The sequence below is a fragment of the Astyanax mexicanus genome, chromosome 12 (genome assembly GCF_023375975.1).
Source record: "Astyanax mexicanus isolate ESR-SI-001 chromosome 12, AstMex3_surface, whole genome shotgun sequence".
In the NCBI taxonomy this organism is placed as follows: Eukaryota; Metazoa; Chordata; class Actinopteri; order Characiformes; family Acestrorhamphidae; genus Astyanax; species Astyanax mexicanus.
Genome location: NC_064419.1, coordinates 15,986,939 through 16,002,293, shown reverse-complemented (window position 1 = coordinate 16,002,293; position 15,355 = coordinate 15,986,939). Strand labels below are relative to the sequence as shown.

Here is a 15,355-nt window from a genome sequence, read left to right as displayed (position 1 = left end):
GATTTTGTGGATGATCACAGTTGTGTGAGTGATTGTGTGGATGATCACAGTTGTTTGAATGATTTTGTGGATGATCACAGTTGTGTGAGTGATTGTGTGGATGATCACAGTTGTTTGAATGATTTTGTGGATGATCACAGTTTGTGTGAGTGATTGTGTGGATGATCACAGTTGTGTGAGTGATTGTGTGGATGATCAGAGTTGTTTGAATGATTTTGTGGATGATCACAGTTGTGTGAGTGATTGTGTGGATGATCACAGTTGTGTGAGTGATTGTGTGGATGATCACAGTTGTTTGAGTGATTGTGTGGATGATCACAGTTTGTGTGAGTGATTGTGTGGATGATCACAGTTGTTTGAATGATTTTGTGGATGATCACAGTTGTGTGAGTGATTGTGTGGATGATCACAGTTGTTTGAATGATTTTGGGGATGATCACAGTTTGTGTGAGTGATTGTGTGGATGATCACAGTTTGTGTGAGTGATTGTGTGGATGATCACAGTTGTTTGAGTGTGTGGATGATCACAGTTGTGTGAGTGATTGTGTGGATGATCACAGTTGTTTGAATGATTTTGTGGATGATCACAGTTGTTTGAATGATTTTGTGGATGATCACAGTTGTGTGAGTGATTGTGTGGATGATCACAGTTGTTTGAGTGATTGTGTGGATGATCACAGTTTGTGTGAGTGATTGTGTGGATGATCACAGTTGTTTGAATGATTTTGTGGATGATCACAGTTGTGTGAGTGATTGTGTGGATGATCACAGTTGTTTGAATGATTTTGTGGATGATCACAGTTTGTGTGAGTGATTGTGTGGATGATCACAGTTGTGTGAGTGATTGTGTGGATGATCACAGTTGTTTGAATGATTTTGTGGATGATCACAGTTGTGTGAGTGATTGTGTAGATGATCACAGTTGTGTGAGTGATTGTGTGGATGATCACAGTTGTTTGAATGATTTTGTGGATGATCACAGTTGTGTGAGTGATTGTGTGGATGATCACAGTTGTTTGAGTGATTGTGTGGATGATCACAGTTGTGTGAGTGATTGTGTGGATGATCACAGTTGTTTGAATGATTTTGTGGATGATCACAGTTGTGTGAGTGATTGTGTGGATGATCACAGTTGTTTGAATGATTTTGTGGATGATCACAGTTGTGTGAGTGATTGTGTGGATGATCACAGTTGTTTGATTGTGTGGATGATCACAGTTTGTGTGAGTGATTGTGTGGATGATCACAGTTGTTTGAATGATTTTGTGGATGATCACAGTTGTGTGAGTGATTGTGTGGATGATCACAGTTGTTTGAATGATTTTGTGGATGATCACAGTTGTGTGAGTGATTGTGTGGATGATCACAGTTGTTTGAGTGATTGTGTGGATGATCACAGTTACATAGGTGATAGTGTGGGTGGTCACAGTTGTGTGGGTGATTGTAGTTATATGGGTGATAATGTTGCTGATCACAGCTGCATAGGGAATTGTGTGTTTGATACGGGTGATTATCACAGTTCATCACACCCAGCTGGCCACCAACGTCAGCAGAAGTTAATTTCAGGTTGAATGTTGGTCATGACGTCTGATGACAGTTATAGAGCCCTAAAACGTAAATATGGACTGAGATGATGTTGAGCTATGTCAGCAGCGCCCTCTGGTGGTCCTGAGAGAGAGAGACGCTGAAGACCCCTCTCGCTTGCCGTAGGAGTGTGAGTGAAGATGGCGGCGGTTTGTGTTGGGAAGGTCAGCGTGCGGCTTTTCCGAGCCGCGGCTCCGCTCTGCGCTCCCCGGAGCGGCGCGGGGAGGACCTACGGGACCGGGCCGGCCGGGCTCCGGGCGAGACTCCCGCGCGGGGCGCTGGGCTGTGCGCTCGCGCTGGGCGGCGGTCTCGGGCTGTACCGCGCGCTGAACTCCTCCTCCCCCCCCGCACTTCAGAGCCTCCGGGCCGAACCGCCGGTACCAGTACTACCCTTATTTACCCTGTTACCAGTTCATTACCCTTTATTATACTGTATTCTCCTCAGTTCTTCTTTATTCTCCTCTGTTTCATTTAATTATTCTGATTTCTCTCTGACCCGGACACTTCTGTGTAGTATGCTGTTGGGTAACATGCCTGACTGTCTGTCTGTCTTTGCTGCTATAAAGCACAACCCTGTATTACACTGTTACTGTTATACAGCGCTTCACTGTGTCACACTGTTACTGTTATACAGCGCTTCACTGTGTCACACTGTTACTGTTATACAGCGCTTCACTGTGTCACACTGTTACTGTTATACAGCGCTTCACTGTGTCACACTGTTACTGTTATACAGCGCTTCACTGTGTCACACTGTTACTGTTATACAGCGCTTCACTGAGTATTACTGTTACTGTTAAAATGCGCTTCACTGTGTAACACTGTTACTGTTATACAGCGCTTCACTGTGTCACACTGTTACTGTTATACAGCGCGTCACTGTGTCACACTGTTACTGTTATAAAACGCTTCACTGTGTAACACTGTTACTGTTATACAGCGCTTCACTGTGTCACACTGTTACTGTTATACAGCGCTTCACTGTGTCACACTGTTACTGTTATACAGCGCTTCACTGTGTCACACTGTTACTGTTATACAGCGCTTCACTGTGTCACACTGTTACTGTTATACAGCGCTTCACTGAGTATTACTGTTACTGTTAAAATGAGCTTCACTGTGTAACACTGTTACTGTTATACAGCGCTTCACTGTGTAACACAGTTACTGTTATACAGCTCTTCACTGTGTCACACTGTTACTGTTATACAGCGCTTCACTGAGTATTACTGTTACTGTTAAAATGCGCTTCACTGTGTTACACTGTTACTGTTATACAGCGCTTCACTGTGTCACACTGTTACTGTTATACAGCGCTTCACTGTGTCACACTGTTACTGTTATACAGCTCTTCACTGTGTCACACTGTTACTGTTATACAGCGCTTCACTGTGTTACACTGTTACTGTTATACAGCCCTTCACTGGGTATTACTGTTACTGTTATACAGCGCTTCACTGTGTAACACTGTTACTGTTATACAGCGCTTCACTGTGTCACACTGTTAGTGTTATACAGCGCTTCACTGTGTTACACTGTTACTGTTATACAGCGCGTCACTGTGTAACACTGTTACTGTTATACAGCGCTTCACTGGGTAACACTTACTGTTATTCAGCGATTGACTGTGTTACACTGTTACTGTTATAAAGCAGTTCACTGTGTAACACTTATATAAAGTGCTTCACTGTGTTACACTGTTACTGTTATAAAGCGCTTCACTGTGTCACACTGTTACTGTTATACAGCGCTTCACTGTCACACTGTTACTGTTATAAAGCAGTTCACTGTGTTACACTTATATAAAGTGCTTCACTGTGTTACACTGTTACTGTTATAAAGCGCTTCACTGTGTCACACTGTTACTGTTATACAGTGCTTCACTGTCACACTGTTACTGTTATAAAGCAGTTCACTGTGTAACACTTATATAAAGTGCTTCACTGTGTTACACTGTTACTGTTATAAAGCGCTTCACTGTGTAACGCTGTTACTGTTAAACAGCGCTTCACTGTGTAACACTGTTACTGTTATATAGCGCTTCACTGTGTTATACTTATATAATGCGCTTTACTGTGTTACACTGTTACTGTTATAAAGCGCTTCACTGTGTAACACTGTTACTGTTACACAGCGCCTCACTGTGTCACACTGTTACTGTTAAACAGCGGTTCACTGTGTTACACTGTTACTGTTATACAGCACTTCACTGTGTAACACTGTTACTGTTACACAGCACCTCACTGTGTCACACTGTTACTGTTATACAGCACTTCACTGTGTTACACTTATATAAAGCACTTCACTGTGTTACACTGTTACTGTTAAACAGCGGTTCACTGTGTTACACTGTTACTGTTATACAGCACTTCACTGTGTAACACTGTTACTGTTATACAGCGCTTCACTGTGTTACACTGTTACTGTTATACAGCGCTTCACTGTGTAACACTGTTACTGTTATACAGCGCTTCACTGTGTAACACTGTTACTGTTATACAGCGCTTCACTGTGTCACACTGTTACTGTTATACAGCGCTTCACTGTGTCACACTGTTACTGTTATACAGCGCTTCACTGTGTTACACTGTTACTGTTATACAGCGCTTCACTGTGTTACACTGTTACTGTTATACAGCGCTTCACTGTGTCACACTGTTACTGTTATACAGCGCTTCACTGTATTACACTGTTACTGTTATACAGCGCTTCACTGTGTCACACTGTTACTTTTATACAGCGCCTCACTGTGTCACACTGTTACTGTTATACAGCACTTCACTGTGTTACACTTATATAAAGCTCTTCACTGTGTTACACTGTTACTTTTATACAGCGCCTCACTGTGTCACACTGTTACTGTTATACAGCACTTCACTGTGTTACACTTATATAAAGCTCTTCACTGTGTTACACTGTTACTGTTATACAGCGCTTCACTGTGTCACACTGTTACTTTTATACAGCGCCTCACTGTGTCACACTGTTACTGTTATACAGCACTTCACTGTGTTACACTTATATAAAGCTCTTCACTGTGTTACACTGTTACTGTTATACAGCGCTTCACTGTGTAACACTGTTACTGTTATAAAGCGCTTCACTGTGTAACACTGTTACTGTTATACAGTGCTTCACTGTGTAACACTGTTACTGTTATACAGCGCTTCACTGTCACACTGTTACTGTTATAAAGCAGTTCACTGTGTAACACTTATATAAAGTGCTTCACTGTGTTACACTGTTACTGTTATAAAGCGCTTCACTGTGTAACGCTGTTACTGTTAAACAGCGCTTCACTGTGTCACACTGTTACTGTTAAACAGTGCTTCACTGTGTTACACTGTTACTGTTATACAGAACTTCACTGTGTAACACTGTTACTGTTTCACAGCGCCTCACTGTGTCACACTGTTACTGTTATACAGCACTTCACTGTGTAACACTGTTACTGTTTCACAGCGCCTCACTGTGTTACACTGTTACTGTTATACAGCGCTTCACTGTGTAATGCTGTTACTGTTATACAGCTATTCACTGTTACATTGTTACTGTTATACAGCGCTTCACTGTCACACTGTTACTGTTATACAGCGCTTCACTGTGTCACACTGTTACTGTTATACAGCGCTTCACTGTGTCACACTGTTACTGTTATACAGCGCTTCACTGTGTCACACTGTTACTGTTATACAGCGCTTCACTGTGTTACACTGTTACTGTTATACAGCGCTTCACTGTGTTACACTTACTGTTATACAGCGCTTCACTGTGTTACACTGTTACTGTTATACAGCGCTTCACTGTGTTACACTGTTACTGTTATACAGCGCTTCACTGTGTTACACTGTTACTGTTATACAGCGCTTCACTGTGTTACACTGTTACTGTTATACAGCGCTTCACTGTGTCACACTGTTACTGTTATACAGCTATTCACTGTGTCACACTGTTACTGTTATACAGCGCTTCACTGTGTCACACTGTTACTGTTATACAGTGCTTCACTGTGTCACACTGTTACTGTTATACAGCGCTTCACTGTGTCACACTGTTACTGTTATACAGCGCTTCAGTGTGTTACACTGTTACTGTTATACAGCGCTTCACTGTGTCACACTGTTACTTTTATACAGCGCTTCACTGTGTTACACTGTTACTGTTATACAGCGCTTCACTGTGTTACACTGTTACTGTTATACAGCGCTTCACTGTGTCACACTTTTACTTTTATACAGCGCTTCACTCTCTAATCTTAACTAATGAATCTTTTCTACAGGCACCGGATATCGGAGCAGATCTGAAGCTGACACTCTATCAGTACAAGACCTGCCCATTCTGCAGCAAAGTTAGAGCGTTCTTAGACTACCACCGCATCCCGTATGAAATTGTGGAAGTTAACCCAGTTATGCGACAAGAAATTAAGTGGTCTACTTACAGAAAAGTTCCCATCCTGATGGTGAACGGAACTACAGTAAGTATTCACTAATTATGCTTTTCATGCATTATACTCACAAAAACTCCAAAATCAGTCTTCATCTGTGTTTTGTTCTCTTTCACAGCAACTTAATGACTCATCTGTCATCATTAGTGCTTTGATGACCTACCTAACCAGCAAGTATGTTTAAGATTATTGACAATTACCTGATCTGTATGTAACAGAATTAATTGTGATACACAGGGTGTAACACGAATGTATTCCTTTCAACCCATCTTCTTTAGAGAGAAGACAATTCCTCAGATTCTCTCCTGTTACCCAGAAATGATTGCAAAAAATGACAGTGGGAAAGAGGTCATTGAGTTTGGCAACAAGTACTGGGTGATGGTGAATGATGCATATTGTGACCAGCTGTATCCAAAAAAGGACTCCAGAAAGTTAGTCTATAGTTTATAGTATGTATTTAAATGTATTTAAATTTGACTGCATGTCTTGCATACTCATATTGTCCTCTTTTTCTTTCAGAGAGGAAATCAAATGGCGTAAATGGGCAGATGATTGGCTTGTGCACCTAATTTCTCCTAATGTCTACCGCACGCCAGGGGAGGCTCTGGCTTCATTCGACTACATAGTCCGGGAAGGGAAGTTTGGCACGTTCGAGGGCTTCTTCGCAAAGTATGTTGGAGCAGCTGCCATGTGGATCATCTCAAAAAGGCTAAAAAATAAGTAAGGGCAGCTCTGGCATCTGATACCTTATACTGATTGATGTTTAATATTATTATTCCTAAAAATCATAAAATATGGTTAAACTGTAACTGTCTTTATTTATCCATTATTTTCCATTCTGTATTTTTTTTCTTTCCCAATAATACAGACACAATCTGCAGGATGATGTGAGACAGGACCTCTACAAGGCTGTAAATGATTGGGTTGCTGCTGTTGGAAAGAACAACAAATTCATGGGAGGAGAGAGTCCTAACCTTGCAGATCTGGTATGAATGCATGCTTAATAAGAAATTAACACTGAATTTAACAAAAGGACAGTCATATTATTTATTGTTAACAAAAAAAAAACTTGCAGAGAGGTAGTAACATGATCACACACTACAGGTAAAGCATACTTAAACAGTAATAGTACTCATTTACAATAAAGTTGTCAGCAGAGGGAAGCATGAAGTGCTGTAACATTTTCTTTTTGACTTTGGACTTGATAAAACACAGTGGATCAACACCAGCAGATGACATGTCTCTCCAAACCATCACTGATTATCAGTAAATTTTGTAAATCAAGGAATCAGAGTCTGGAGGAGGAGTGGAGAGACACACAGTCCAAACTGCTTGAGGTCTAGTGTGAAGTTTCAACCAATCAGTGATGGTTTAGAGAGACATGTCATCTGCTGGTGTTGATCCACTGTGTTCTAGTATCAAGTCCAAAGTCAGTGCAGTTTTGTTTTCCCACAAAATCTTACAGCTCTTCATGCTTCCCTCTGCTGACAACTTTTATGTAGGTGCAGATTTCATTTTCCAGCAGGACTTGGTACACTGACAAAAGTACCAGTTGGTCTTATATAATATTCTAATTTTCTGAGACTCTGATTTTTAGGTTTTTATTGGCTATAAGCCATAATCATTAATAATAAAGAAATTAGGGCTGCAGCTATCGATTATTTTAGTAATTGAGTACTCTACTGAAAAATCGATTCGATTAATCGAGTAATCGGATAAAACATATGTCTGCTTAAAGAGTAATTAAAAATACACAAAACAACAAGACATTATATTTCACAACATACATTTCCAAACTGCAAACACAAATAGAAATAAAGGAATAATAATAATTTAATAGTTACTACTTTAATAAATTAAGTTAAATTATTTTAAAAACTAAAGGGAATTAATCAATAAAAAAGGCATAAACATTTGCATTATGTTTTGCATCTCAGTTTCTGAACAGCAGAGATGTTGCCAGTTCGTCTCACCGAGCCGGTGACATGTATTTGTTTATAAACTCCTCAGCGCTGTGTTCAATTACATAAAGCCTGTATTAAGTCCAGAATTGTCTGTTTTTATAAACTAACCACACACATTAGACAGTATTAATAATAGTCAGCGCTTCACAGCGCTGTCATTCTGTTATTAAGGTACATAAATGTTAATATCATTGATTTGTTATGAGTTATATTAACCTTCTCTCGGCTCCACCACTAATGTGTCCTCGGCTGAGACGCAGCATTAAAACGTGCTGTTGTGGGAGGCAGGAGCGAATACACGCTGTCCAGCCTAAAATACTCCATTATTATTGTCCTTTTTCCACGTAAGTTGTCACTCTTTTCCCGCGCCGCTTCAAAATACTCTCTTCTCAACTAAAACCTCCACCGCCTGCTACTTCTTCCTGCGCGCGGGTGACGTAACGCTGAGCGCGTTGTCACATTAAAAGCGCGAATTACTGCGCGCTGCGTTTTTTTATTAAATAAACGATTACTCGAGGCAAAGAATATTACTCGATCAATTTTTTAAATCGAGTAACTCGAATAACTCGAGTTATCGTTTCACCCCTAAAAGAAATAAACGCTTGAAATAGATCACTGTGTGTAATACATGTATATAATATATGTTTCATATTTCAAACTGAATTACTGAAATAAAGTAACTTTTCAATGATATTCTAGTATTTTTTCTAGATGCACTATGCAGGGGTATCTAATTAGAATTCAGTATATTCCAGGTAGAGAAAATTTCGACAGGCCAAGGTCCGGACTGATTTTTAACTTGTGTTACGATTCAGTGCTATATCCTGTAATGTTGTTTGAACTATGTTGAAAAATATATAATATTAATAATAATAATAATAATAATAAATGCTTTTTTGTTTACATTCTCACTTGTCTCCCTGTCGCACTCGGCAGGACTTTAGTTTCCGCCCGTTCTCGTTTTTCCGCTCATTCGTGGGCTACCTATCTCCTTATTCAGGCGTTTTTTTTTTCCACGGCCGCGTCCCAATTCACTAGCCGGAGCAGCGGGACCGCGACCCTGACAACATGGGTTCGATTTTGCATGAGGAGCGTTGTGTTTATTTATTTATTTTTTCCTTACCGAGTCTGCACAGATCTGATTGAAGAGCGATTAATTGCAGAGCAACAAACCCATACGACAATCCATTGTAATATAAAAAGCTGATATGCTATTTGATATGCTGCAATTTCACTTTCTTTTTTATTTCAAACTGTTGGGTCTCCAGATTTATTGCCAATCAGAACTTAGGACTTTGGTACTTTGAAAACGTACAAGTGTGCAGGATCTACAGGCTCAGCTACAACATCTCTAGGCAAATGCCCCCATGTCCAGCAGTATCTCAATCAACAGGGGACTAGAGCCACTTCTCAGTTATACCATTTTTCCCCCAATGATTTTTTTTTGTCAGTGAGTGTAAATTGCTTATATTACACATTGAAAACAGTACATAGATCCTTGTTTAAAGTAATTAGAATTATCTGCTTGACAGTGAAAATGTGAATTGTTTGCTGTAATAAGATAATACACTGAAATCGTAGTTTTTTTATTTCCACAGTGATGAATATGTTGCTGTTTCACAGATTGTCATCTGAACAGTGATGTATTTTGTTTTGCACAGGCCGTGTTTGGTGTTCTAAGGGTTATGGAAGGTCTTGAGGCTTTCAACGACATGATGGAGAACACCAAAATTAAGCACTGGTACCGACGTATGGAGAAATGTGTACATCATAATCCCAGTCATGCAGAATAAAATACTTCAGGTGTTTCTGTCAAAGAAGTGCAAATTTAAACTGCTAGCAAACTGCTGATGTCTGATTTGCATTATAATTTAATGTACATTGCTTTAAATTGAACGGTTTCTCTTGGATTAAATTGTTTTTGTTATTATTTTCATAACAACAATCATTTGGCTCTTATTGTCTCTTGTGTTTATTTAACATTATCATGTCTGTAATGTAAAAAGTTGCAGATGCCAGTCCTGTAAATTGTTACTGGCCCAACTCAAACAAAATAGACACAATATTGCACTTGGTCTTGATTTGCTTATTGAGGAAAATGTGATCCAATAGTACGTCAGTGTAAAAAAAATGTGATCTCATGCAGCAATAACTGCAACTAAGCATTTCGGGCAACTTGAATAGTCGTGCACATGTGGAATATAAACCTATTTGTTGGTAGGTTCCCTCCCATCAGTCTTTTGCTTCAGGTACTTCCACAACATGTTTATTGGATTAAAGTCAGGACTTTGACCTGGCCATTTTAAAACAATAACTTTATTGTCTTAAACCATTCTGTGGTAGAGCGACTTCTGTGATTAGGGTCATTGTGTTGTTGCTTGACCCACCTTTTCTTAAGGTTGAGCTAACAGACAGATTTACTGAATTTGTTGGTATAATTTAGAATGTATTGTATAATCAATGCCATCTTAGACCCAGATGCAGCAAAAAAAAAAAAAACATTACCACTACTGTGTTTCACAGTTAAGGTGTAGTGTTTTCCTTTCTCCAAATAAAGCACTTCTCATTTAAACCAGAAAGCTCTGTTTTGTTCCTCACCCAGTGACAATACAGGGTCACAGCCATCTTTCTTTACTTGTTTTTAATGGGTCCATTGTGTTTAATAGCACAAATTGAGAAACTGGTATTTATGTGACTTTTTTTTAATACTATCACAATATTTGCAGCAACAAATATCCACTAAAAGGCCATATTACCTTTGTGGATGAATATGCCTGTAATTATTTTTTTTAAATCAACTTAAGTAATCAAACATTATGTCAAGAAATCACCAAAATATGTAAAAAAAAAAAAATGTGTAGGACTCAAAAATGTCATTTTACTAAGGTACACCCACCCTGTACTAGGCAGTTAGGATAAGTTTTGTTTGCCAAATGCACCAAAACTAGACCTACCCACCTATGTTTTTGTTTATTTTGCAGATTTGTTTAGAAGAAAAAAAAGCAAAATTTTAGCACTTTCAATAGAAAGGGTGTAACGGTACAGAAAATTCACAGTTCAGTTCATACCACGGTATAAACCCCACTGTTTGGTACGTTTTTGGTGCGGTTGGTGAAAAAAAATGTAAAGGCTAGGCATTCTGTATAACCTCACCTTTAAAAACTTCATAATAACAACAATGAATCTTCATTATAACCATGTTTTGTTTTGGGGATGGAATGTTTGAAACCATAAACCATAGAGGACAGCTGAAAAACGGGGCATAAATAACATTTTAAATCATAGCAAAGACATTAAAATGTTATCATTTGTTAATGTGTTTGTATGACATGAAAACTATTTAGTAAATATTTTGCAAATTGTAAATTATAAAAATTGCAACTAAAAACTGTATAAATAAATTTATTTTAAATGCATGCTCTTTCTTCTTAATGCCTGCAAAGCACTGTAAGCAACACTGCCTGGCCAAAAAAAAAAGTCACACTCTAATATTTTGTTGGTTCGCCTTTAGCTTTGATTGTGGCACACATTCACTGTGGCATTGTTTCGATAAGCTTCTGCAGTGTCACAAGATTTATTTCAATCCAGTGTTCCATTAATTTTTCACCAAGATCTTGCAGCAGCATTGATGTTGGTAGAGTCTGACCACTGCACAAAGTCTTCTCCATCCAGCACATCCCAAAGATTCTCAGTGAGATTAAGATCTGGACTCTGTGGTGAACAATCCATGTGTGAAAATGATGATCTCATGCTCCCTGAATCCCTCTTTCACATTTCCAGCCACATGAATCCTGACATTTTCATCTTGGCATATGTCCGTGTCATCAGGGAAGAAAAAATCCATTGATAATTTGGAATAACCTGATCTATATTCAGTATATTCAGGTAGTCAGCTGACCTCATTCTTTCAGCACATACTGTTGCTGAACCTAGACCTGCAGACCAACTGCAGCATCAACCCCACATAATTTACTTAAATCCAGGTGGCGACCAGGACATCTTGATGATTTTTTTGGGAAAAACTCTGGACCTATGAGACAAAAGTTTCCAAAAATGCTTTGGAAGGTGTTTGTCCCATTACATCTGGCGTAAATGTAAAACCACATTTCAGAAAACGAACATGCAGTAAAACGTGATGGTCTGGGGCTGTTTTGCTGTTTCAGGACCTGAAAGACTTTCTGTAATACATGGAACCATATATTCCGCTGTTTACCAACAAATCCTGAAGTAGTATGTGAGGCCATCTGTGACCTCAAGCTGAAGTGAACTTGGGTTCTGCAGCAGGACAATGATCCAAAATACACCAGCAAGTCCACCTCTGACTGGCTCAAGAATACAAAATGCAGGCTTTGGCGTGGCCTTATCAAAATTCTGACCTGAATCCGATTGAGATGCAGTGGCATGACCTTAAAAAGGCAGTTCATGCTGGAAAACCCTTCAATGTGACGGAATTACAACAATTCTGCAAAGATTAAGTGGCCAAAATTTCTCCACAGTGCTGTGTATTTTGGAAACATTTTTTGCAAATGTTCTTTAAAACTGCCTCCTTTATTTGCTCAGCCAAGCCTGTTTCCCTCCAAAAAAACGATAAGGGTAATGGTTAATTTTTTTAAATTAACTTAATTCTTTGTAAGGGTTTTCTATTATACATCCATCACCACCGTAGCACCACCCTTACACATTCAGGCAAAAGATGGTGGTTTCCTTTGGAACTGGGAAGATCTGCTGGTCAAAACTTCTTAAAAAAATATATATAGGGAGCATTACAGTCCTTGGTCTGCAAGTTTGCAATTCCAGACAGGGTAATTGGTGCCTTTGTGGCCTGTTCAGCAGACAATTCCTATAATTAGTATCCCTGCTGCTTGTTTAACAATGGAAACCAACTCATACACCATCAATATTGTTTAAGAAAAACATCTAAAAGCAGGTTGAATGACTAGCTTTATTCATTAAAAACTATAATCATATGATCGAAACGCAATGCACAGATTCTAGACAAACTCTCGACAACCAACCTCTTTATTCCCATACACAATTCAACTCAGTAAAAAAAGATCAAAGTAAGAGAACTTTACAATACCCATCCTTGGGATCTGTGTATTTAAATTCTCTTCACATCCACATACTATCAGCAGTGTAGCAACAGAACAGCAGAGCTGTACTGAAATATCTGCTTGATTACCATCTTGCTTGGCCTGTTTGTTCGCATTTTAACCTACAGCAAATGTGAAAACAGGAACAGACATATACTAACAACATTTCAGAATATGTATTCCTGACCCAGCAAAACATCAAAATGTGTAAATTTACACACAATTTCTCAACTTCCAAGCAACACAATTTGCGAGATTAGAAGTACAGCGTTTCTTTTAAATGAATTTAGAACAATTTTATGAATATTTCATATGCAAAAGCAGGTTTCACCATAGTTTTCACAAAATCAAGAATTTTACAAAAAAAAAAAACATAAGAATACACACAAAACACAAGATTAGTCAGAGTCGCTGTCCCCATCACTGTCCGCCTCCTTCACATCCACGCTAAACTTGTACTCTTGGTCACAGCCCATGTAAGCATCACTCATAAAATACAGCGTGTAGTTATGCACTCCAACAACAGGGGCCACGAAGTCCAGTTTCACCTAAACAAGACAGAATAAATTTTAACATTGCTGCAACAGTGGACTAAAAGTAATAAATTATTTAACTGTAAACTTAACTACTGTCGACTTCAAAAACATGATTAAGAATGCTCTAGATTTGCTGAACTGAGGAGAAGAAAGAATGAACTAACCTTGGCCTTCTGCTGCAGAGTCAACCTCTTAATGGAGATGAGACTGTTAGACTTCGGGTCTCCAATTACAACCCACCAGCCCTCTTCACGTTTCTGCACACAAAAAAAATGATGCATTACATTATTTTCAAAAAAAACAATAAGAAATAGATTAGATTAGGAAGCCAAGACATGACAATACTGACTGTTCTGGACTGTATTTACTTACCTGGGGAAAGAGTGGAGCAATGACTGGTCCAGTCACCTCTTCCTCTCTCTCTAACTGCACCTGAACCAGAACTGGACTGCCACTGAAAATTCAAGACAGCAATAACCATGAACTTACGTGAGTTAACCCTTTACAAAAGTCACAGAAAACCATGCTTAATGAAAAAACATCTTTGGTTAATAACAGGAAAACAAAAAAAGGATAAAAAAAGGCAGATTTTCATCTTACAAACAAGTCTACTTAAACGCACAAAAACAGTTTATATTGAGTTTTTATGCCGTCGACAGTGCTACACTGAGGGACCCTGAGTGTTCTGGTAAGACAGGGAGATATCAACTAGCAGTTCGTCCCAAATAGCCTATTTTAATACGGTAAACATGCAGACTACTACACTGAAACTCCTGCATAACGCTGCACCTCAGTGGAGTGGCTTTACTGCTGCTTATACCCCGACAGGTAAAATTCTTACATAAGGTGCACTGACAATTTTTGGGAAAATTAAAACGATTTTAAGTGCACCTTTATAGTGCAAAAATACGGTAATATTTATTATTTACATATTTCCTCTGAACTGGCATATAAACACTGGTGTATAATAAATGTATATATTTTTTATAACAGTTAGTACTGACCATGCATATTTAAAGAACTGCACAATGGGGAGTGTACTATATTGAGATGCTATTTTCAAGAACACCAGAATCGATCAATTTCACTTCTGTTGGTAGAATAGTGTGTCTTCATAAACTGCCATAAAACTTGGACACACTATATTTGTTGGAATAAATCTTTAAAATGGTGTTTTATTATACTTTTTTATACTAGTTATTAAACTGTAATTAACGTAGAGTTTTACTTTTGCTGATAACTTTATTTTTACTTTAGCTGTAATAAATCCAACAAGATCCTTTATTTTATTTGACTATTTTTAATAAATCTAATGTTATCAATATATAAATTTGGCATTTTGCGTTCATTATCTGTGGTTATTATTGGGTAAATAATGTTCCTCGACTGTTATAGTGTGATGTTTTCAGCTGTTAGCCATCTGATAGAATTGAACTTTACCTCACAGAAAGTTCTTCTTTAAGTAAACAGTGATAACGAAAGTGTGGTATAAACGCAATAATAAACCTTTTTTTATTATTGCTTAAATTTACAATAATAAACTCAAGAGCAACAGTGGTGCTCAGTGGTCAAAGCACCAGGTTACAGATGACGGGGTTGTGTGTTGATGCATGTGTTTAACAAGCTATTATTGTTGGGTTCCTAAGCAAGGCCCTTAATCCTCACTGCCCACATCACGTGTGGTGAATAATAAACAATAAATTATCCAGTGGGTTTTTTTTTTGTTGTTGTTTG

At 38.5% G+C, this 15,355-nt stretch overlaps 2 protein-coding genes across 2 annotated transcripts in view; one reads left to right on the top strand and one right to left on the bottom strand.

Moving 5' to 3' along the window:
- Nucleotides 1–1,686: 1,686 nt before the first annotated feature.
- On the top strand, nt 1,687–10,564 carry ptgesl (prostaglandin E synthase 2-like). The gene is made up of 7 exons (XM_049485582.1): nt 1,687–1,961; nt 5,864–6,058; nt 6,147–6,202; nt 6,307–6,459; nt 6,548–6,748; nt 6,897–7,014; nt 9,654–10,564. Exons 1-7 carry the CDS (start codon nt 1,725–1,727, stop codon nt 9,783–9,785), a joined length of 1,092 nt encoding a protein of 363 aa, XP_049341539.1. The 5' UTR covers nt 1,687–1,724; the 3' UTR covers nt 9,786–10,564.
- Nucleotides 10,565–12,920: 2,356 nt separating this feature from the next.
- Nucleotides 12,921–15,355, bottom strand: part of snrnp200 (small nuclear ribonucleoprotein 200 (U5)) — a 36,623-nt gene continuing 34,188 nt past the window's right edge. Inside the window, exons 43-45 of the mRNA XM_022670744.2 lie at nt 13,994–14,075; nt 13,786–13,878; nt 12,921–13,633 (exon numbers count right to left, since the gene is read on the bottom strand). Coding sequence (XP_022526465.1) covers nt 13,484–13,633; nt 13,786–13,878; nt 13,994–14,075 — 325 coding nt within the window. The 3' untranslated portion in view covers nt 12,921–13,483. The remainder of the gene's footprint in view (nt 13,634–13,785; nt 13,879–13,993; nt 14,076–15,355) is intronic.